We start from the raw sequence: 25,741 nt of genomic DNA on the forward strand, positions 1-25,741 counted from the left end.
GACTTTAAGGGCTCAAATGGGGCACCTGACAGGCCTTGCAGGACCACAGAAAGGTCCCATGAAGGTATGTGTGGTCTGCAGATGAACCTCAGCCACGCATAAACCTCGATGTTATAGGATGTTGCCCCACAGAGGCTCCATCAGTAGGGGCGTGGCTGCCCGAAATAGCAGCCATAGATCTGATTGTAGAACGAGCCAACCCTGCTGAGAAATGTCCTTGTAAGAACCCTAGAACTGTAGCTATTGTGCAGTTCACTGGGTCTAGCTGGCGTTCCTCACACCACGAGACAAAAAGTCCACTTGAGTGCATACAATTTCCTCCAGGATGGGGCACTTGCGTTCAACACAGTCTCTACAACCTCAGTTGTGAGACCACAATCTATGAGTGTGTGCCCCTCAGGGGCCAGACCCACAGTATACATAGTTTCAGCCAAGGGTGATAAATCAGCCCTTCTGCTTGAGACAGTAGATCCTTTGCGATGGGAATCTCCCAAGGAGTGCCTTCTCACAGGGATATTATCTCCGAGAACCATATTCAAGCTGGCCAATAAGGTGCTACTAGCAGAAGATGTAGACGGTCTTGGTGAAGTCTCGCTAGAATTTCTGGGAGCAGAGCGATTGGGGGGGGGGAAGCATACAGACGTGACCTCAGCCACATGTGCACCATGGTGTTCCGCCCCAATGGTTCGGGAGGAGTGAGGGCGAACCACAACGGGCAGTGTGTTGTTTCCCTGGAGGCAAACACATCTACTTCTACTTGGCCGAACAGCCGCCATATGGACTCCACCTCTTGTGGATGGAGCCTCCAATCCCTGGGCCTCAGCCCCTGCCTTGACAGGATGACTGTCAGACTTTTCAGCCACCACTGAAACGGTCTCGTGCAATAGGCCCAATTGTATGACATTGGATGCTGCTGCCATAAGCCCCAACACTCTCTTGTAGAGACTGGAGGGGATGCCCAGGTCCAGCTTTATCTTGCTCAATGTTGATGTGACTGACCCTATGCATGTTGGGAATAGAAATGCCCTTATCGTATACCATATAAACCCTAGAAAAGTTGTCCTCTGCACTGGAGAAAGGATACTTTTCTTGAGGTTCAACCTGAGCCCCAAGCACTTCATGTGGGCGAGAACAACATCTTAATATTGAATCGCCAGTTTCCTGGATTGTGCTAGAATTAACCAGTCATCCAGGTTGTTTAGTACATGGATACCCTGGAGTAGCAAGGGAGCCAGAAAGGCATGCACTCGTTGAAGGTGCAAGGGGATAAAGCTAGCCTGAAAGGAAGAACCCATAATTGGTAGGCGTTGCCTCCAAATGTGAACCTCAGGAACTTCCTGTGACGGGCCGATATTTCTATGCTATCCTTTTAGATCTGTCATCACAAACAAGACCTCAAACTGAAACTGTGGAACAATAAGTTTGAGCGTCAACATGTGAAACCTGTATGTCCGAAGAGCCTGGTTCAGATGAGACAGATTTAAAATTGGCTGCATACTCCCATCTTTTTTGCGGACAAGGAAATAATGGCTGTAAAAACCTCCCTCCCTCAGGGAATGGGGTACATTTTCTATGGCCGCTTTTCCAAGAGGGATCTTACTTCCTGTGCTAACATCGGGCCCTGCTCTGTGCTGACTACTGTGGTGAGCATACCTCTGAAAAGGGGGGGGGTCAAGGTCTGAAATGGACCTGTTAACCCTTTTCTATGGTAGACAGAACCCATGGTGACACATTTGGCAGTAGTTTCCACGCTGCCAGATGGTCTTTTCATAAAGGTTAACTATTCCCCATTCTGTTGGAGGAACGCAAGATTTTTGTTGCCCTGTGACAGCTCACTGACCAGAGAAGACTGAAAACTTAGTACAGCCTTGGCTAGGTGTGGCCCTCCAGTAGTACTTGGGGCTAACTGCCCTAACAACCTCATGCCCCTTGATATGTCCCTCCACGGCCTATCAGGACTACTCCTTCTTTGTCTGCTTGGCCTTTGATCATTCTCAGATCAGGCCTATTAGCAAGCTGTGACTGTGGCCACCCAGTTCCCCTGGCTCTCTGCAGGGGGAGATGGGCCACCACACTCGCCTTCTGTGCCACCCTTGCACTAGCGCTGACAAACTTGAAATGACTGTGAAGGAAATGGCTGTACGCCACTGTATGTCAAGCTCACTCAGCAGGTCTGCTCGGTAGGCCTGCAACACTGTCATAGTATGCAGTGACCCACAAGCAAGACCTGCTGCTGCATAGGCCTTGCCCACCAATGCCAAGGTGACCTTACATGGCTTGGATTGCAAAGCTGGCCCCCCTAAATTTCCTGCCGTCGATGAAGAGAGGTATCTTGCAAGCGCTTCCTCTACCTTCGGCATAGCTGAATAGCCGTGCCGTTCATTCCCCATGATGGCTGAATAATCTGTCGTCATGAGGTTATAAATATGGCTAGTAAGCGTGATATTTCATCATGCACTACTGGGAAAAAAAGGGGAGTTTTCTGTGGTATGAGGGAGATTTATTTTCACTGGGGAGAAGTGCTTGTCCAGCTTGCTACAAGCCACTTCCTTTTCCCTGGGCCAGTCTAGATTTAGTTTTTCTGCCTTAGTAATCACTTCAAGCAGCTCTTTATATGCTTGAGAGCTGCTCTCCATTTTTGGTGCAATGGCACCCTCTTTCTGGATATTCGGAATCAGAGAGGTTTTGTTTTTTTTGGCTTTCCATAGCGGAAGGAGAAGTTGCAACGCAAGCTCCAAAATCCGGTGGAGATACGGACCCGGAATACAGCGCAAGAGATAGAGCAGCGCTTGTATCTAGCTCCTCTTCTAGATCCACATCCCCAGGAATATCTATATCCCCAGGACCTGAGCTGGCTGGCTGCCTCACCAGCGGCCAGCCCAGATCCGTGAGGCTCTGAAACCCAACTCCCTTTAGCCGAGAAGAGAACGAGCTGCGAGCAGAGCTGCCTAATTGTGAGACATTCACAATGCACACAGACTGCTCGAGGGTTGCCCTGGCGTCCTCCATCCCTAGACATTTAACACAGAAAATGTGTCGTCGTCCCCCCCCGACGAAACAGGAGAAATGCATGACACACTTCCTGAATTCTCTCTCATTCATACTTTTCTCTTTAAAAAAAAAAAAAAGATAGAGAAAATAAGTCTTTTTCAAGCGTTACACAAATGACTGACATGCAGTCTCGCTGAAGAAAATAAGGCTGTCTGCGCGGTTCACAGGTGCTGTTTTTATATCAGGCGACACACTTAATTGCCACGTCTCCCAGTCACAGCAGGCTTATGAATAGGCATGATGTTACACAAGCTTCAGATACAGGTCACGCATGAGGGTGCTTCCCACAGCGTGAAGTTCATGCAATGGTTAGTTCCCTTTGAAAGGGAACTACTTGAATTGGCGAAGTTGTAATTGCACAAAATTGTTTTACACGGTCTTTCACAGTGATAATTGTTGGTCAATGAGACCTTTTAGCTGTACTCATGTTGGACACACGTGAATCAAAGATGGCTTTGGCTGAATGCGTGTTGTGATGACATCACATGACGCGTCTTTGCCCAAATCTGCGGAAAATCTGCAGCAATTTCGAAAAATTGCAAGCTCCTCCGAAAATTGCGGCGTTTCTTTAATTTTGCGTTAATTTCTGTGATCGCAAAATCCTGGAGAGACCGAGAAGTCAAAAGTGATAGAAGTTGATTGAATTAATTATTGCTCATGTCATGAGATACTACTTAACACGTGAGAGTTCAAAGTAAATTACAGTATTATCTAGCTAAATCATTATTTTTGTGGCTAAAAATCTCTTCAGCTTTAGGTTTTAGGACTCACTTAAAATCACTTAAAATGGAGAGACACATTGTCAGTGAAATAAAATCATAAGAGGAGGAACATCCAAGCAAAGCAGGAAAATTCTCCAAGTATAGTAAGGAATTTTTAAAACTTGGATTTAACTGCCCTGCTGAAAAAAAAGCAATAGAAACCCTCATAGAATTTGTAATGGTGGTACTTGGAATTGTATTGGTTTTAATGGAAACTGTAATGGTCTCTTTAGTTCTCTAATGGTAATTTGTATCCTTCTATTGGTGGAACATTATATTTGGTGGATACCATTAAGGACCAATAATGTAATGGTTTTAATGGTTATCTGAGGGTTTGTAATGGTATTTGTAGTGGAAAACATTAGAATTTCTGTGATGGTTTCTATTGTTTTTTTTTTTGTTGTTTTTTTTTTTTTAAGAAGAGTGTATGCCCATGGACAGTAATGAAACCAAAGCTTCAAAATGCACAGACACATTGCCCCAAGTGTGTGGCAAGTTGGACTTTCTAATGAAAGTATTTAGCCAGCATTTAAAAAAATTTACATTTGGAAACAAAACATGAAAATCTAGTCATGAACCCAAACAAGGCAAAGAGGCATAGATTAAAAATGCAACTAATAATTTAGGTTAAAGGTTTTCAGTTGACAAACATATACCTTTGTTATAATTCATTTATCAACATTAGTTTTGTTGTTGAGCTATTAATGGATATTAGATTTTAGCCTCTCTATCTAATATCTAATATCACAGCCAACCGTTAATGTGTAGCACAGGTACTGCCCCTATTGTTTCATTACATTCATATTAAATTAGTATAACAGCACAACCCGAACTTATTATTCCTCTTTTACCACAGCCAACGTCAACCGTTTTTTTTTTACATTAAAGAATGATGCATTGTCATTTTATCCATTTGTAGTTACATTTTTTGAATTTTTTTGTTGAATTTCTAAACAAGTCAGTTACTTATTATACCAATTAAAAACATCAGTCACCAGCCTCTCCTTTTTTTTTCTTTTTTTTTCCTCCTCTTTCTTGAACTTGAGACAAAAATGCAGTCTACTGAGAAACCGGAAAGCACCAAGCTCCTCTGTCCTGAAGACTTTCCCATGGTAGAAAACATAAAGGAACAGCTTTATCTGTTACAAAACACTGAGATTCCTTAAAGCAGTGTTAAATAATCGTCTCCTTAAAGAAAACTAAAACATCTCAACTACTGCACAATTTTCTTAGTTAATAAAAAAAAATTCTTTTAAATCATTTTATCATTAGATTTGGATTATGTGAACTCTAAACAAGTCCCTGTGAATGAGCTGTTACTATAGAAACGATGATTAGAGCGCATGCTTGATTACAAACCTGTGATTTGAATTACAATAGGAACTATTGTCATGGTATAAAAAACAAACCAACACTTTATGTCTGATCTTGATTTTGAGAATTCAACAGTGCTGTGGTATAATTTGCAATCAACATGTAATAAATGACATGGTCTGATGTAGGAGATAACTAGCGGAGCTCTGGCACGAACTAGGGAGATCTCTGTACCCCCAAGACGCAACCTAAATTGAACGCTTGTTTTATGCCCATTAATAATATTACACAGAAGGACTTGTGATATATAGGACTTGTGATTGCTGTATACTGTAATAATTAAGCACTCTGTTGAAAATCCACAGCTACAATATTTGATGACTGTTTCTCGTGTTTCAAATTCAAAAAGTATTTAATAGTTCAGCACAAGTAATGAAGTCTTTCCTTTGACTTTTCTACAAATTCATTCTGCTCAGGTTAATCCCCCTTTCTTGTGCCGTGCATGCAGCTCTGAGGTTTGTTAAAGCTCAGCACTCTGATGAACTCCAGAGGGAGGTTGTGATCACGCAGGCGTGTGGTGGCCTACAGCCGCTCCCTCTTGGCTGGTGATTTGTTGAAGCAGCACCTGCTCTGTGTTTTCACACATCAGGAGGTAACGACCTGAAGTGCAGAGAGTGCAGGAAGAGCGCATGCTCCGTCATGGCTGAGGGAATACACTCAGCATGCCGAGGATTTCCCTGCTGTAACACGCTGTCAGCCATGATGGATTGGAGGCCCACCACTTCGTCCTTATAGTGCCATTTAAATAGTTTGAATTTGGAAAATTGATGGTTAACCTTTTTGTCTGGCTTTTAGAAACCATGGTAAGCTCTCTCGAGATGCTTTAGGTTCGTTATATTTCTCTGCATTCCATACACATGTCCCTGCCTCTTGTTTAAAATTAGTCATCGTTTACGGTCAGCCATGTTTATGAAAAAAATGAAAAAGATACTATTTTAGATTACAAGTCCATGAACCGTAACCGAGGCCTTCGATATATCAGCAATATCAACATGTTTCAGCGAACTCTAATCAGCCTGTTTGTGTTTGAAGTTAATTACGGTAATGAACTGTAGTACTGTCATTAAGAAACTGGCCTGTCTTGTAATTTAAACTTCCTGATTGTTGGCCCTGCTCCCCTTTTCTGGGCAGCCAGGCGTGGGAACATAAAGTTATAGGGAGGTGTGTGTGTGGGGGTGAGGCATATCCACAGAGGGCATCTGAAAGACCAGAGGGCCATTGTGTCACGTAACGTCTCCTTAGATGATTTGCCCTTCCCCCACTCTCATACATCACCCCTTCCCGCTCCCTCACTCCACCTCCTCCTCTCACATATCATTGTCACCTTAACTACACTCTCTTTGCTGATCGGTGTTGCCAACTTTGTTGCAAGACTGAATTTTAAATGTTTGTTTGTTTATTTATTTATTTAAAAGAGTCTAGCAACTTCTTGAACAGGCATGAATGACTGTCCTACATCCGATACAGCTCTACAGCAGCTGGTTATATGAGTTAAGAGAAGAGGTTCGGTTAACCCACCACAAGTTTGTAAAGCCTGACTGACTTTCACTTACATGACCCTATTTTACCAACAACCAATAACTGATCTCTGTTGTTGGCAACGTTTGTTTTGTATAAGCCACAACGGCCAACCGCTGAGCACCATTGTTTGTCCATCCACTCACTTTTCTGCTCATCATTTTTAAACTCTTTTCTTGGTGATATTTGCAAGTAATAAAAGTGAGCTACTCCATCCGTTATCATTTCCTGTAAGTTTATTTCCAGACCATTCATCTTGTTTGATTTCTTGATGTGTGAGTAGTTAGTTCATGGTGCCGTGCCCAAAGAGGACTTCTTTCTATATATATATATATATATATATATATATATATATATATATATATATAAATTTAAAAAGTTGTATTGTTTTCTATTCTCATAAAAGTCTACTTCCTACATGTAACACATTTCGATATGCAAACAATCCTGAAAATTCAGTGAATGTGCCAAATGACATCTGGTGACTTCTAGCTACTTTGTGAGCAAGCGTTAGCTACTTTCCTCTTTAAAGACTTTCCAATACTGTTGCGGACACCATGTCAGAGTCTTTCCATATCACACAGACTCACACAAGTTGAAGCACAGACTAGAATGTATATTGCAAATTACACTAAAGAATGTCCATTCTGTTCTGTTTACATTAGTTTGGTCAGTATCCTGTAGTCCCAAACTCAAAGATCGCTTTATTGGCATGCCTGTTCACGGTACACTATCAAAACAGCAATACAACATTACCAGTACGAAACAAATATCGGCTCTAACTGATACTTATGTTAAGAGAAATAATATTAATAGCAGTAGTAATAATAGTAAGCAACTAATAGTATTGCTTTTTCTCAACATCCTGCTTTATATATCTAACCAAGTCTAACTAGATTGTACAACTTTGCACGATTATGCAGTCATTACAGCATAGATCCTAGTTAAATTGTAGAACGATTGTAGTTAAGATGATCTTGCGAAACTGATGCTGTTGGGAAACTGGGCCTTCAATAACACACATGCCAATATAACTAGTGGCATGAAAATAATGGTAGATATCATGTAGATGAAAATTATTAATTAGTATTTGACGTTATTAATGAGTCTGTAATTTTAGACCGAGGTTTGTTTTGTATAAGCCACAGAAGAGGAAGAATGTGCCGTTCGTAATCAAAGGAAAACACAAGAAAGCGCTAATCGGTAACCTTAATTTAGTTTCATGTTTATTGTATGTGTTTTGCTCGATTAATGCCTTCTTGACACTGATAGTTAATGCTTTTACGTTACTTATTCAAACTGGGATTCACAGGAACACCATTTTGGCCTCCTATTCACTATCTACAAACAATGCCACAGTGCCATTTGTGTTTTGAGACACAGTACTGACAGAACCAGTGATATCCTCAGAAAAATGGACTGTAACATTGTTTGTTTATCAAGTTACAATGTATCATGATGAGTACAGACCAGAAGATATTTTGTAGAATTTACAGAAAATCCCCCTCCGATGAAGCACGTGTATGAGAGTCGAGTGCTGTGTCTAAAATAGTTCCTTTTCTCTTTTTCACTATTTACTCAAACTACAGAAATATAGATGGTTTAAAAGTGATCTTATGTATTAAATACATGACTAACGCGTATCTTTTGGCTTTCTTGTTCATTAAACAGCTTTTTTGTTGTTCGTCAGTCTGGAATCCATTCTGACGAGTAAACTTTGAGACGTACGGGAATTGTACCTTGGATTTGCAGTGCCTTATGGGTAATACTATAGTATTTATAGCATATGTATCTGCAATCCAAGATGGCAGCTCGTTAGTTTGTTCGCGTTTGTCTTCGTCTTTCGTCTTTTATTACTTTATTATTTCCTTTTTACTTTTTCCTTTTTACTTTCTGGTGTTACGTGCTTTTAAAAAAGCCACAAACCTGGTTTTGAAATCCAATTTTTAAATGATTCCGTCTTCAACGCTGTGTTTATTATAGTAAATGTTGTTTAGTCAGCGTGTGCTCCCTTGGGACTCGGTGTGGTGTCACACTTGTAGTTACACCTGGCTCAAGCTGTCAAGCTTGTGTGATTGTGTGCTGTTGTTTGAGCCTGAAGCCTGGAGTTTTTAAGTCTATGAGCTCCTGTTTGTTCAGGATCTGGATCTTAATCCGGCTGTTTTTGTTACATCGTACACAAGCACCAGTCCGCGGGCCTGGCAGTGAGGGAAAGCAGCGTCGCAGCAAGTAGCAAGGAGAACAGCATTTTATTCCGTACATTTGTTCAATTTTGGACACAAGCCCCCTAACAAGGGCGTGTTTGTTGTTGCTTTGTTGGTGCCATTTGCCATTGCATCTTTATCAGAACTGGCTGCTCAATCTCGCAACTCAGCCTTTTAATCGACGGTGTGCTGGGGATCCTGGACAGTTTTGGTGTGTGCTCTGCTTTGCTTTATGGACTTATTTGGACTTCTTGGCTGAGGACTTCTTGGAGCACAATGTGGTGTTTAACCACTGGATGTGTGCTCTTTTTGAGTTTATTCCTTTGGACACCTTGTGTTTACAGGAGTGGCAGCGGGTATGTCTCTTGTCTACCATTATTGTGCAATTCCTCATCCGTAAATCTTGTTAGCTGGACACATTATGGACTGTCTACTAACATTGTCATTTCTGAACAATATTATCAGATGTTGTACTCTTTGAATTTTACATATTCTGATCTTACAAGATGTGCTTTAACCAGGGAAGAAAATTATTGTATTATTAACTTTTTTTCTTGTTTGGGGCCGATGATTAGAATTAGAGCGAGTAATCCAGTCAAACGAAGGAGCTTAATAGTTCTAATGCTATTAATGTCTGGGAATGTACCACCAAACCTAGGACCTCACATTGCTTCAAATTTCACTACTCCGATTGAACTAAAATCAACGTCAGGACTGCGTTTAAATATTCGTAGTCTGTTGCCTAAATTTCAATATGGTGTATATTTGGGCTAAAAATACAAATGCAGATGTTCAGGCATATATAAATCTTGGTTTAATAAGTCTATCTCAGATAAAGATAATAGTATTACAGGTTATAAGGTTTTTAGATCAGATAGACCAAAAAGGGGGTGTGGGGGAGCAGTTTATGTCAGAGAGCATTTTAAGACAACATTGCTACTTTCAATTTCAGTAAACAGTATGAACTATTATCTCTAAATCTTGCTGTGTCTAAGACTCTTCAGCTCACCATAACTGGCTGTTATAGACCTCCGTCAGCTACTAGTTGTGGTTTACATTCTGTAATGCATTCGTTGGCTTCTTTGAATTATAAGGAAATTATTTAATTTGAACTGGATGCATGCAATATCCAATGATTTTAAAATGTTTTGGGACAGACCCACTAGGCCTAATTTGAAATTTCCAGAAAATTCGACATTAATAGGTCTTGTTTCTTACAAATGTTCCACATAAATACTCTTCAGTTTCTGTGTTCGCAAATGACGTTAGTGACCATTGTGTTGTGGCAGTAGTCAGAGACAGGAAGTTACCTAAGCAGAACCCAAGAATTATTACTAGGCATTCTATGAAATATTTTAAGGAACAAGCTTTTTTATATGATCTTGCTAAATTTGATTGGGTTGAAATTACTTTAATCCCAGATGTTGATTGCACCTGGGTATATTTTTTATGATGGTCTTATGTTAATTATTAATAAGCACGCACCTATGAGGAAAATGTTGAGTTAAATGCCAGAACAAACAGTGGTTCTCGACTGCCTTAAATGATTTTATTCCAGAGCAGGATTCAGCATGGGCTAAGGCTAGACAAACAAATTTAAACTCGTACTAAATGCACAGGTGCAATCAGAAAGGCTAAATCCGATTATTTTCTTGATAAAACTACAACAAATTCAACAAACTCTAGGAAGTTCTGGAGGAATTTTAAGCTTCTAACTGGCAACAAAACCACTATGGAGTTTCCCCCTTGTATCATGAAAGATTGTATTAAAATTATAGATAAAAAGCAAATGCTTAATAGTTTTAACAGTCATTTTATCACATCAGGGTCTTTTATTTCAAACCAATAATTATATAAACTCGAACTTAGAATTCCTTGAAGCAGACCGTAAACTGTGGACAAGTGAGTTCGCAAATGATTTCCTCCAATGTCCGTTCTGCTTTAAAAGAACTAGATGTGAATCGCCAGGTCCTGATCATATTGCCCCATTGTTTTTAAAATTAGCGGTGGATTTTATTTTTCCTCCGCTGACATATTTGATTAATCTTTCTCTATTAACTAATAAAATTTCATGGATTTTTGGAAGCCAGCATTTGTAGTTCCTCTATCAAAAGGGGGCGATCCCTCTTTATTGGATTATTATAGACCTATAACTAAGCTTTGTATTCGCTTGAAAGTTCTGAAAAATTTAGTTAGCGAACAATTGACGCGATAAATAAAGAGTCATGATATTCTGTCTTTTAACCAATCAGGGTTCTGTAAAGGGTACAGTACTACTGCGGCTTTTTTAAAAGTCTTGAATGATATTGTGGAGTCCTTTAGATGATAAGCAACATTGTGCTTGACTTTTTATTGATTTATTAAAGGCCTTCGACACTGTGGATCATGACATATATTACTAAATAGGTTTAGATGTGTAGGACTGTTAGAAAATTAAATTTTGTGGTTCACTGCTTATATATAGGGAAGAACCTAATGTGTACGGGTGGAAGGTATTCAGTCAGATCTTATGGAGGTTGTCAAGGGAGTCCCTCAAGGATCTGTGTTGGGGCCGCTGTTATTCAGTGTGTGTGTATATGTATATATATCCAGAATAGGTTTTGTGCTTTGAAGCTGGTCTTAAATGTTGAAGAAACAAAATGCATGTTGTTCTCAAACTCTAAAATGTCTCCAGAAAATTCAGTCACTCTTTGGACTTCTCAGGAAAGTCAGATTACATCAGTGTCGGAGTACAAATACCTTGGTATTATTATCGATAACACATTACGTTTTGGTTCACATATTAATTATTTGAGGAGAAAACACAAAAGTTAGTATTTTACTTTAGAAATAAGTCTTACTTTTCATTCAATGTCAGGAAGAAATTAGTGTCCACTACTTTTTTACCGGTTTTTGATTATGGGGATGTAGTGTATCAGCATGCTCCCTCTTACCTTATCGCCTCTTTGGATGCTTGGTATAATGGTACTCTGAGATTTATAACTGATTGTAAATTTTCAACAGACCACTGTGAACTATACAAAAGAGTCACTTGGCCTTCGTTGATTATTCAAAGAAAAATGTATTGGTATTTATTGATATATAAAGCCATATTGGGTTATTTGCCCTCTTATCGTTCTTGTTTTATTCAACGGAAATTTCCTGGAAATTACTCATTACGTTCTCAATCAAGTTACGATCTTTGTGTGCCCCTTGTCAGAACTGAGCTTGGTAAAACTTCCTTCAGATATGCCGCCATTTTGGATTGGAAGCTTTTCCAGACGGAGCCGAAGTTACAAAACTCGGTGTGTTAGTCATTTTCAGTTTTTTTACTACGTAACCTAGTGAGTGAAATAATGATGAGTAAATGTTTTGAACTGGTTGTATGTTTTATGTTGGATTTAGTATTGTATGTTGCAACTTTGTTGTATAATTTTATATGCAAACTCTGCTGTCTATCTTGGCCAGGACACTCCTGTAAAAGAGATTTTTAATCTCAGTGAGTTTTTTTTCCCCCCAGGTTAAATAAAGGTAAATAAAATAATAAAAATAGTGCACTACATAGGGAATATAATTTGTCCACTCAGAATTCAGAACATCTGCGGTCCAAAGAGATTATTCATTCTTAATCTTTTTTTTTTTTTAATGGTCCTGGAAAAAAAAAGAAAAAAAAGAGAGGAGCCAATCAGGAAGTAAAGGAAGCAGACTGAGATGTGAACCAAGAGAAAGTCAGAGGGAGATGTGGCTCATTGGAAACGTTGCCATAACAACCCTCTGGTGAAGCCCCGCCTTGAGTGTCAGTGGGCAATTCAGAAGGAGTGAGTGATCAAGGAGGAGGAGGAGGGGATGGTGGAATGATTTCAGTCACAATGTGATTGGTCACACCTCCTCTGCCTTTGTGTGGAATGAAGCATGCTGGGTAAGGAGCCCTGAATGCTCACTCAAGGTTGGGACCAAGCTGGAAGGCTATGTTTGGATTAGGAGCTGAAGCTACAGAGGAAACTGCAAGGTAGAGAAGCCTCTTTATTTTCTTTCTCTAGCGCACCACGTTTGTGTGTTGTAGTGCTCCAGGGCACATCCGGGAGGAGGAATCAGGAGCTGTGTCGTCAGAATAGCAAAAGCAGGGGGTGGGGTTGAGCCGGGAGATGCGTGGACAAAGAAGCCTGGCTGAACAGGATTGTTTACTGCTGTGCGAGCGTCTCCTGACTTGCTGCTGAATGGCAGAGGTTTCCAGAGCGAATTCAGCGATTGCTGAAGGACAGCTGCGAGTACTGAACATGAAAACCTGTCTCTCCAGGTCTCCTCTCTCTCTCTCTCTTCTTTCTCACGCTGCATTTATGCAGTTCAGGCTTTTAGTAGTGAGCTCTTCTCTTTTAGCCGTGTGTGCGCGTGGAGGGGTTCCTTCATTGAAAGGTTAAGGTTGTCTCAGGAGAGCTTGTTGATGCAGTTGTTGTCTGAAGAGGAAGAATTTATGGTATTAATGGATATGTTGTCATTAAAATGGCATCCATAACTGTTTGAACTGCAGCTGTTCCTCTGTCCCCTTCACCCACCCAGGGGGAGGGAGCAGGACAGAATGAAAATGTCTGCCAGCCCCTCTCTCTGTGTTTCTCTCTGTCTCTCTCTCCCTTTCTGAGACTTCACATAATTCACTCTCTATGCTTTCTAAGGTGGCTTTACTTACCTTGGCTCTTATTGCATCAGGATTGAGTGGTGTGTGTGTGTGTGTGTGTGTGTGTGTGTGTGTGTGTGTGAAAATGTTTGATCCCTGAATGGTCTGGGAAGCCAGACAGGATCTAGGTTTCCCATTTGAGGTGCTGTCTCACGAAAAGCTTTTAGATTTGATTCGAAAACATCACAGAAAAAAAGCCCAAATCGCATTATTAGTCACTAATACGATGTAACGGTAAACATTAACAGGCCCAAAGCAGCCGTGTCTTATGAGTCCAGTTGTGTTAGGAATCAGAAACGTGAATGATTTTAGCCAGTAAGGACCTTTACATACGGAGCATGCGATGTGGCTTATGTAAATGATAAAAAATATGCGTAACCTAAAATGTCTGTTTGGATTTGTTTTACTTAATTCTTAACATTTTGAACTTTTATACATACTATGTAAAACGTGATGGGGAATGTAATGACAGAGTTACTGTTTTTATATCTCTTATACCATCGCAATTTGCCAGTGATTAAGATTTTCCATTAATTAAAGGACGAAACATACTTTTTATGCATTTATAGTTCTCTTTAACAAGTTAGTTCCAATAATTACACACTGTTACACACCAATCAGAATCCAGCATTCTGTGGTATAAAATGTATCATAAGGTTCTATGATTTTAAAATCATTATAACATTATAATACAAAGGTAACATTTTGTTGTTAGGATTCTTAACCTGCTACTTGTTATTCTTTAACTGCTCTGTGCTATATCTATCAATGGATTGTATTCCTGAATAAATTGTAAATCAAACCAATGAACACATGTGAATGGTTCAGGTTTGAATCCAGGCAAACCTGCTGAATGTAGTGAGGTGTTGGGTGTTATCTTTCTCTCTGTGTCTATTGTAATGCATGGAGGTGATCGTATCCTGTCGACATTGCTACCAGAGACCTCACTGAGCCGTGACGACTGTATGTAGTTTTCCACTGATGACAAGGTGCAGATCCTGGCCCCTGAGACAGTTCCTAATCACAAACCTTTCTATGTATTTTCCACTGCCAAAGAGAACCTCTGATGTCAGGGGGATTTGTGGAAGCATCATTTCCTTACCATGACACCATCTGGAGTAACTTGGAGTAGCACATGACTGGGATCGTTAAGGGGAATAACAATAATAATAAGTTCTGTTGTAGTGATGAACCAATGGTCTAGATAATAAATGAGCGTGTTTTTGAGAATTGCAACAAATTGAAAGTAGGGTTATATAAGTAGCACAGCAAAGTAAAAACATGGATCTGGAATCTTCTATTAAAACCAATTTCACTAAAATCCTACAGAGTCAAATTTATTAGTAAGTCTATACAGGATTTCACGGAGTTATGTGATTGATGCGGTCAAAAATGCTTAATGTTGGTGCGACTATTTTCACAATTTTGCCATTGAAATGGTTTTGCACTGTCTTTTGCCATGATGTTTGCTGGTAAATGCAACCTTCTCGCTGTACTCGTGTTCAATGCACGGGAATCGAAAAGGGCTTTGGCCGAACGCGTGTCGTGGTGACGTCACATGACTCGTCTTGGCCCAAATCTGCGGAAAATCAGCAATTAATTTTTTAAAAATTGCTAGCACCTCCGAATATTGCGGAGTTTGGTGCATTCATTTCTGCGTTCGCAAACTCGCGGACTCATGGAGGGACTGATTGGTAAACTGATTCTGTAATGATTGTCCTCTTGAAACGCACGGGATAGTGCTTTTTAAAAAAAAAAAACACTGTAAATCAGTGTAAATTCGGTGGTAAATGTTTTCACACACAAAAAAAACAGCTTTTTTGAGCGATTAAGATGCAAGCTACTGATGATAATGAGTCTTTATTGGTCACATATACATTACAGCACAGTGAAATTCTTTTCTTCGCATACCCCAGCATGTCAGGAAGTTGGGGACAGAGCACCGGGTCAGCCATGATACAGCGCCCCTGGAGCAGAAAGGTTGGTTAGTCCCTTGCTCAAGGGCCTAACAGTGGCAGCTTGGCAGTGCTGAGGCTTGAACCCTTGACCCTCTAATCAGTAACCCAGAGCCTGGCAGGGCTGGGGCTTGAACCCCCGACCTTCCGATCAGTAACCTAGAGCCTGGCAGGGCTGGGGCTTGAACCCCCGTCCTTCCAATCAGTGACTCAGAGCTTTAACGACCAAGTCAAACCACTGCCCCAGATACTCACGATACAAACATATCTATAGAAAACTGAAGGACATGAAAATGTTTTCTGTTAAATGCCGTAGGAATCACTTTTCAGGTACTAAAATACTGAATAAATTGGTCTGCATTGTAACACCAACACCTCTACTTTTCAGAAAAAGAATCATTGATTATGTTAGTGGTGATGTTTAAATCTTCGAGAGTTGGAGTAAGTAGTGCTGTTTGATGTCTCATGTCTGTTTCCTGTTCTGTGTCCGTGTGAAAGCCGATAAAGATCCCAGTTCCAGGCTGGGGATCTAAAGTCCTTCAGTTCAGGAAATGAGAAGGAAAACAATGACGTAAGCGTGCAGATGTTTGTCTCTTAAATCAGAGATGTAATCATGAGATGGAGTGTCTGTCACCGTCACCATCAGAAAGTTTATTCTTCTCAGTAGTTAGAATAAATAACTTTTACCCTCTTGTTATAATCTATATTTTCCTGATTGCACTGATGTTGATGGACGTTGTGTAACTTTTCGAATTCTTTTTTTTTTTTTAAACTTCTGCTTTAGTGAAAGTTGTAAATTCTTAATACAAGGTTGCACCAGCTTTAAAATGTTACATTTTCTTCTTTTGTTCAGTTTCTAAGCTGTGAATAAAAGCCACCTTTCATTTCGATATAGGATTAGATTACTGAATATCCAGAAACCCAGCACCAAGTAGTGTTGCCAGGGTTTTTCCATGGACATGAGCAGCTTTTGAATATATAGATTTTTTTTTTCGCTGGAAGATGGAGGTTGGATGCTGGGCATACATTCGATGAATTATGTCTTTTAAATCATTAAGTTCTACTTTCAGATCAATTACTTGTACATAATTTTCTGCCATGCTACTGTATAATACTAAATGCATGTTTGTTTTTGTTTTTAGTTCTGTCTGCTTAATTACTGACTTACTGTCACATTTGTACACTAATACTCTACACCCTGAGCAAAAATAACTGCTATTTATTATGTAAGGTATAGAACACTTGGGGTATACCGATATAGAAAAAGAATCATCGATGGGGTGGTGTGAAGTAATCCGAAGCAAAGAGTGATGAGCCAGCGATGACACTTTTTAAAAATTATTATTGTTATTATTAAAGAATGACCCATGTTCCACGTGATTTAAAAAAATTTTTTTTTTTATCAGTTTCTAGTTACATCCAATATTGTGGAACAACTAGGAAATGGCGACGTTCCTGTTATCACATGTTGTAACAGCTGTTCTCTCACCAGCCTCTCTTGTTTTTTTTTTTCCTATTGAAAAACAAAATGTAGCTTGTCATGCTACAGAGAAACCAGAAAATGCTAAATCCTGAAGGCTTTCACATGAAAGATAAGTTACTGACCGTACAAAAATGCGAACCACTGAGACACCTTCCATAAATGCTAAAGAAATATCTCCTTAGATAAAACTTCACTGTATGAATGATATACACCTTTCTTGGTTAAATAACGTGTTTTTATTATTAGTTATTATTAGAATATATGGAGCGGCCATCATACAATCGCTGTGAACTCCTTGGTGCTCATTGGAAGCTCCTTGGCGTTAAGGGAAACTGCGTGTTGATAGTTTTATTTATTTATTTAGAAATAAATTGTATGGCAGTTTAAAATATTACATTACATTTGGCAATAGACTTCAGTAACCTTTATTTAATAGTTATTGACCTGCTGTTGTGTCTCTCTCTCTCTCTCTCTCTCTCTCCCTCTCTCTCACTCACGCACACACTTTAGGCAACTTTGTCAGCAACCAATAAAGGCTACATGTTCAAGCTGATCTAACTTTGTGGAGGATCTAAAGGCTCAGTTTTTAAGGTGTCTGCCACCCACAGTCCACTTAGTCATACAAGGAGCTCTGTGTTTTCTCTGCTGATGTGGGCATTTCAGGTTAATCAGCTTAGCTTTTCTCGTCTGTGGCCAATACAGTGCTTTAACAAGGCATTTCTGTCACTTTACCCATGTGAAAAGATAGACCAATATCCTCAGGTCTACACTGAGCTACTCACCTAGGTGTCCCTTCTCATGGGGATCTAAGCTATAAATAATAATAAAGCTATTGAAAATGAGTGAATGGTGGGAATCTAGTTGGAGGTGGTGTTCAGCAAGCATCCATTGGGTCACCAATATGAAAGATTCATACTGCATCAAACAGGTTCACTTTCATTTTAATTTAGCCCACAATAGTAATGAGAGCGTTGACCTGCTATTTATTACAATATATAGGGTTTGAGACAGAGCTGCAGAATGGCCCATCTAACAGCTGAAAACTCATATCCACTCAAGGTGACATGGTGGAGTATACATCAGCACAAACCTAGAGTGCTGTGTATCTTTGTGGCTAGAACAGCGCTTTATCTACTTCACCACATGGAATTTGTTTAGCGTGAGACTCGACCAGACATTTTAACATTTGGTCGAAATGGACAAAAGCCGGACACCTGGTAACACTAGCAATGTATGTTCTAAAAGTTTAAATGTAACCCTCGCAACTGGACATTAACAATATTAATGGCTGAAGTGGTTACACAATTAGTCATGGCAATGTTTCTGTTATGTAGTGATTCATAAGCCACAGTGGGTGAAAACCTTCGGTGATAAACAGATTTTATACACAATGCACCATTGGTGAGTGAGACAGCATGTGCAGCCATGACTCATTCACCCATTATTCATTTTGTTCATTTAGTCATTGCTTAGTAATTGGGAATTTATTATTCAGTACATAATATTAAATATTTGTTTAACCAGACTGGACACACTGTTCCTTTTCATCGCAAGCGGACACTTGGTTTGGTTTAAAATTCACTCAGCTTTCAGCTTTCACACATTGTTTCTCTTTTTTTTTTTTCTTCTGTAGACTCATTGCACACTTGATGTCATGTCGTGCAGCATCTGTGGTCACTGGTCACAGCGAATAATGGGGAATAGTGCTGTTCTGTTTTATGCCATGGTCTTATGTAATGCTTCAGAATTGACATTTTGAAGAAACAAATCGAGATTTAAAATTTTAATGATTGTGCAGTCCTCAATGCAGGCCAATTTCTTTTCCATTAGTAGTTAAATATGGAGTGAACCATTATGTTGTGCACAATTTTGGAATATTTGGATGTTGGTCAAAGTATTCAATGCATAGATATTGTAGTGACTATCCTTAAACAAATAGTCCGTTTTAGTCACTTCTTGGGTCTGCTGAGTGTTGTAGACTCTTCCATTGTCCACAAAGATTAAGTTGAGTTCTATACTGTTCATTAACTTCTTCATGTTGCAAATAAAATTGAAAGAAATAAATGCAGTGTTTGCCAAAGAACTACACACAAACAAGCCAGCACACAAACAAAGATGAAGGTCTAAAGACTGTGTGCTCCCAGCAGGCCACCACTCAACAAGCAACAAGGCATCACCTCACCTGCAGAGGGCACATAACTATACAAATACAAGTCATAATACAAAAAATGTATAAATGGCTCCTACAGAAATGAATTGCACACAAACTGATCATATGTGATCTGGACTTTTTTTTTTTTTTTAGTATTTAAGAATAGTATGTGTGACGAATAACCAACGAGAATGGTGTTTAAGTTCTTCTGGGTGCATTTGAAACGTTAGTTAATCAGTTGTACCGCTGGTGAGCATGAACTTATTCTTCTTTGTATTACTTCTTCTATTCACATATCCTGGTGCTGTCAATGCAACTTTACCTCAGCAATTGTGACTCTGACCCCCTGACCTTTCCTTTTTTGTCTCGCAGGTGATGTGTCTCCGATCAGCATGTCTCCTATTAGTCAGTCCCAGTTCATCCCGCTGGGGGACATCCTATGCCTGGCCATCTCAGCCATGAACTCCGCACGCAAGACCGTCACACAGGAGACCCTCATCGAGCATCTCTCTACATGCTTCCCAGGTTCTCCTTTACGTTACATAAACTTAATGGTATCTAAATGACACTAATCTGAATCTCTATTGATTACACCAGCCTAATCACATTGTGATTGGCTACATAATGGAATTAGCCTTTGTGAATTTTCCATTAACATTTATACACTTTAAAATTGTCTTTATGTATACTTGTTGCAATTGCTGCTTTCTCTTCACAACAATGTACTGGATTAACATTTGAATTATCACGTAACTTTGTGAAAATTCAGAGCTATTAGCGTGTATTCCAGCATACTGGTGTATGTACTCTGCAGTGTGTCTGTGTGTGTGTGTGTGTGTGTGTGTGTGTGTGTGTATATATAGCTTTAGCCAGGATTTACAATGAGCTTTATGCATAATATTCAACTGCAATTACAACCATTCAAATGACTTTGGAACCGTTATTAAGGAAATCTACTAAACTGTACAGGAAGGATTTTTTAAAAAGGCCAGTACATGGATCTCCTGTGATTTTGATCTCAAAGAATAATATCTTGAATTTATATATTGAAAGATTCCTTCTAAAAGACTACATATAAAGTTCTATTTCATTTGCCAGGTTGGTGAAAGCTTTTTTTTTCTTTCTTGAGCTGTAAATCAGTGATGAGGGGAGGAATGGTCAATAAGATGTGATTTCCGTGCACTAGACTGTGGCAAAAAAAGCGGTGTATCTGATTTACTCCCATTATGTTCCACAACACTGCTAGTCCCTGAAGGCCGAAGAATTACAGCACTGAAACGCTGCAAACCATGTGAGACGCATAACTCAAATTTATAGAGCACAAATACAAGCATTGCACACAGTGTATGAGAGTTAAAATGAATTGTGTGGAATGTGCACTAAGTGACATTCTATACTCTAGAGTAAGTCAATAACAAAGAAAGAAATGTCACATTATTGAGTACGTTTAATGTTGTACATTTTTACATAAGCCTTTTCAAGAACTTTAGCATTAGTCAGGAGTGCTTTAGCACTAAAGGGTTGAAGTCACGCTGTGCTATTTTAACTTTTCATAGAGTAATACAACCAGTATCCTGTGCTAAGACCATTCAGTGCTGGCTCAATGGTTAAATGCTCTGGGGTAACTGATCAGAAGGTCAGGGTTCAAGTCCCAGCACCATCAAGGCCCCTAACCCTTTCTGTCCAGATGCGCTGTATCATGGTTGACCTTGTAGTTTGACCCCAATGTCCTAATAAGCTGGGATATACAAAGAAAAGGATTTAATTGTATTGTAATGTATATGTGACAAATATAAGGTCTCCTTATAATATATTTTAGGGAATTGCAATGAGGGTGGATCCTATTCACTTCCAATACCATTTTATCTATTTTCTCCCAATATTGTCATTTAGCCAATTTCCACTTATAAGTCGGATCTCACTTATCATACAACAGCAACCAACCAGAGAGGGTGATGGCTAGCACATGCTTCATCCAAGTCACATGACGTCAGCTACCACATCTTGTTCATGCCGTGTTCACAGAGCAGCCACACACTTAGAGGAAACCTTGCGCTAATTGCCCTCTTCAGCATACATGAGCTCGGATACTCTGATTGGCTAGTGTTGCTGTGATTGACAAGGGACTGAGTACTGCCATCTCTCCCACACAGAGAGCAGCGCCAATTTTGTGCTCTTGGGCGCCTGGCCATTGATGACTGTGGCATCATTGCAATTGCTGGTGACAGGGCGAATGCTTGCCATTATTGCCAATACATATCCATGAATTGAATCATGAGAATGGTTTGGGTCTTATTGTAACAAACCTGTTTTTATGTCTGTCTGCAAGTGTTGGGGCTGTCTACTGCAAACTGGTAAACATCTCCAAACAGGTGTGGCACACCAGTAGGATTGTTACTTTTATCTTTTGTGTCTAGTACTTTTCTAGTTCGTGGAATTGTCATTTTGTGTCTTTCAAGAGTGTTGGCTTGGTATGCCCCGAGCCTAGTGGGAGTAAAAAAAAACAACACAATTCTTATTGGTAATCGCAAACCTTTGACAAATATGCCTTTCATCAAACTGACTTACTTTCACAATAATTGCATCAACAAATGCTTTTGCAGCATTATTCGTATTTAAAAATGAGCCAAATATTCCTGGTGTCCCCCCTCTTCAGCATGTATACCTTTAATGCTGTAATTGCCTCATGCATATTTCTGTAGTCAAAAGTGTTGCATCATGCCAGACTGGCGTTAAGGGCTCAATGATGTAACAGAGGGTAAGGGCAAGGACGCTACGTGCGTGAAGTGACGCTCTGAAAGGAATGAACCAGACAGCGAAGGCAGACCTGGCAGTGTTGTGTCTACATGGTGTGTCAAAATCCACCCATTTATTAGAACACTAAATGATGTGATGTTATTAATGAATGGATATTGTAATGGGATTGAAATGGATTTGCTATACTTTGATTATTATGGCTTAGGACTTACGAGTAATGTACAGACGAGTGACAAAATTAACTGTTGTTGGACAAGTTGTTGGACCACCACAAGTCTGCACACCAGCTTTAATGCACCTTGGCATCAATTATACAAGTCTCTGAACGAATGAACATCATTCTTCCAAAAGATTTTCCCTCAGTTGATGTTTTGATTATGGTGTTGGAGAGCGATGTCTGTCTAAAAATGTTACTCCAAAAGATTCCAATTATGCTGTTATCTGTTAATTGTTAAGGCCATAGCAATTAAGTGGACCCTTGTGCCCTGTGGATGGAGCTGGAGTCATCCTGGAAGAGACCACACCCTTCAGGATAGAAATGTTTCAGCATAGGATAAAAAGGATCAGTCATAAGAACTTTGTATTGATTTGCAGTGAGTTCCCTCTAAAGGGTCATAACAGAGCCACCATTTTTTCCCTTTAATTTCTCTCCCAAATGTCAGCAGCCTATGAACAAATTCCTTCATACCTTAATATCACCCGTATTAATTCATGACTGTGTCATTATTAGAGGTAGATTTTTTTTAACCCGCTTTGTGTGTTTCCTGCAGGAGTCCCAACTCCAAGCCTTGAGGTCCTGCGACATACCCTCAACATGCTGGTCCGGGAGCGCAAAATTTATCCAACTCCAGAGGGCTATTTTATTGTTACCCCACAGACATACTTCATCACACCCTCCCTCATTCACACCAATAGCAAGTGGTATCATCTGGATGAGAGGATACCAGGGGGTATGCAGCCATGCTCCTCCCCTCCCACTGGCACCATGCCACCCTCTGCCTCAGGCTGTGTCAGGGAACGATCACACCATAAAAACCACGCTGACCCCTACAGCGATAGCTACCGCGACGATATGCCCAATACGCACAACTCCACACTGCAGAGAAGGTCCAAGGAGCATAAGGAACCCCCACACCCAGTGTCTCCTCCTCCTCCTCAGCAGTCCTCAGAGAAGAACAAAAGTGCACTCAGCTTTGCTTTCAAGACAGAAGGTAGCAACAGCAAGCAGAGGGATGGGAGTAGCAGCGGTGGTGGCAGCGAGAAGCAATCAAAGAAGTTTGGCCTGAAGCTCTTCAGGCTGAGTTTCAAGAAGGACAAGTCGAAGCATCTCGCTACATTCTCTGCCCAGTTTCCTCCTGAGGAGTGGCCTCTGAGGGATGAGGAGACACCTACCACTGTTCCACGAGATGTGGAGATGGAGATCATCCGACGGATCAACCCAGACCTGACAGTTGAGAATCTGGCCCGGCATACAGCCGTGATGAAGCGGCTAGAGGAGGAGAAGGCTCAGAGAAGCAAAGCTAACTCGTCGGCTCAACAGAGCACTCGCAGCAAACGCAGCCGTAGTCACCGCAAGGCCCAACAGGGCAAATCCTCGCGATCCCACAGCAAAACACGTGCCTCTAGAGGGGAACGGTCTGAAGGCTCCAACCTGGATATATCATATGACAGGGACTACAGGTTCTACAGCTCCTCTCTGGTGCGTTCTCCAAGAGAGACAATGATGTCCATGGAGAGGAATAGGGGAAAATACATGGTGCATAGTAACCCAAACATTGTGGAGTCACACTTTACTACAGCACCAGAGTGGGACGTGTCAGGAGAGCTAGCTAAGAGAAGGACAGAGATGCCCTTTCCAGAACCATCCAGAGCGCAGTCACATTCCAAAGTCCATCGCAGCCACAGCCACACCCAGGAAAGGAAATCGCGGAATGAAAGGTCAGATAAGGCTAAAGAGAGGTCACGCTCCATGGACAATTCCAAGGGTCCTCTAGGAGGACCCTTCTTAGGCACTGTTGATGACTATGAGTGCAGTCCAGATGACCGGAATCGGTATTACACTGATGATGGGACTTTGAGGGCATCTGCCCAGAAGGGCCACTACACTCGTGCTATGCACTCTGCTGCTAGGTTGAACGCTGACATTTGTGTGCCTGATGTTGGGAGGGGGGCCCCTGAGGATGCCATGCACTGTAGAACGCTGGAGAAGAGTAAAAGCAAAGACTGTTTAACGGCCTTTACTGAGCTCAAGGCCTGCTCCCTAAAAACACCTGTGGATGACTATTTCCAGCATACAGCAGTAAATGAGGCATCCTACTCTGCTCCTTCTTCTATGGTAAAATCCAACCATGATTTTACAGATGGTGTTTGGAAAGGGATTCCTTCTGAACATACAGCTCCAATTCTGACCTCACCTCACCCCGTAGAATATAATGACGATTCGACAATGGGACAGAACAGTATAGCATTATCTGTGTCTAACCAGATGCCGGAGCCTTTGCCCAATGGACGCTTGATGCACCAACACAACCCTGACTCAGGTGACTTGGACAAAATGGCAGAGGTTTACAGCCAAGAGGCTTTGTTCAAACCTGTGGACTATGTGGAAAGTAGTTTCTCCAGACCAGGTACGATACGGAAATCTCCACACACAAAGTCCATGGAGGTACTGGAGAACCAGAAACACTTTGAGGATCCTCTTCCATTGTCTGTACCATCATCGTCTGGTCAAGAGCAGGCCTCGTGCATGGAAACCACCTTCGACTACTACAATGTATCAGATGACGACTCTGAGGACACCAGCCATAAGAACAAAGTGGAGGAGAAAGTTCTGGAAGGTGGTGGGACGATGAAGTGGCTCCTGGAGCGGGAGAAGGAGCGAGACCTCCAGCGCAAATTTGAAAAGAACCTCACCTTTCTCAGTCCCAAAGAGGGTGAAAGCAGCAACAGCCAGAAGTCGGCCCACTCCACACGTCTAGACAGCATGGACTCCAGCAGTGTGACTGTGGACAGTGGATTTAATTCCCCACGGTAAGGCACTCGGGTCCAGTATTGGGTTTCCTACTCTTGTTTGGATGCCAGAGTAGTTCTCCTGCTTGAACTGAAGCAGTATGCTATTCTGTGAATAGACAAAGTGTCAGTGTACTTCAGCACATTTTTTTTACTCACCTCGACAAGTAGGGTCTCTTTTTTTTTTTGTCTTTTTAAACTTGACACACGTTCTATAAAATATTAGCATTGGCTAATCCAGAATGTTCACATCTTTTGCTGTTATATCAGTGGTAACAACCTCTGTGAATGAGATTAATACTACTGTGAAATTAATCGTTTTCACTAATATAGCAGCGGCACAAATATTAAAAAGCCACATATACTAAATATTACAGGTAAGCCACTGCCAATATGCACATGGAGATATTCTGAGCAGGTGTTTCTGACTGAAGAAAAGCATCATATGCCATCATCTTCACACATATAAGGTATATAAGTTCAGCATGAAAGCAATACTTCATAAATAAAAAATTAAAACTGATTCTGCACAACAGCAACTCTTGTAATTTTTCCACTGGACAGCGTAGTTCTGCATGGTATGTTATACCACAGCACCATTGAATTCTCAATTCTGATAGAGCTTATGTTACAGAAAACGAATCAAAACCTGACGTTAGCTCCAGCTGCAAGGCAAATCACAGGCTGATATTAATGTGCTCTTGCTAATACATTATTGTTTCTATAGTAACAAGTTAGGGGGCAACGGTGGCTTAATGGTAGTACATTTGCCTCACACCTGCACGGTTGAGGGTTCGATTCCCGCCACAGCCCTGCATGCGGAGTT

The 25,741-nt window shown here is 40.7% G+C and overlaps 1 protein-coding gene across 8 annotated transcripts in view; it reads left to right on the forward strand.

Annotated features, from left to right (window-relative positions):
- Positions 1 to 25,741, forward strand: part of stox2b (storkhead box 2b) — an 84,515-nt gene that overhangs the window by 48,667 nt on the left and 10,107 nt on the right. For 4 of the 8 annotated variants that reach the window (XM_017485334.3, XM_053685957.1, XM_017485335.3 and 1 more), the window contains 2 exons: positions 19,522 to 19,674; positions 22,677 to 24,936. In XM_017485334.3, coding sequence (XP_017340823.1) covers positions 19,522 to 19,674; positions 22,677 to 24,936 — 2,413 coding nt within the window. Of the gene's footprint in view, positions 1 to 8,987; positions 9,265 to 12,516; positions 12,897 to 12,945; positions 13,185 to 15,597; positions 19,399 to 19,521; positions 19,675 to 22,676; positions 24,937 to 25,741 lie in introns of those variants that run through there. The other 4 variants (XM_017485341.3, XM_017485339.3, XM_017485340.3 and 1 more) reach the window with 4 other exon arrangements.

The sequence above is a fragment of the Ictalurus punctatus genome, chromosome 14 (assembly GCF_001660625.3).
Source record: "Ictalurus punctatus breed USDA103 chromosome 14, Coco_2.0, whole genome shotgun sequence".
Classification (NCBI taxonomy): domain Eukaryota; kingdom Metazoa; phylum Chordata; class Actinopteri; order Siluriformes; family Ictaluridae; genus Ictalurus; species Ictalurus punctatus.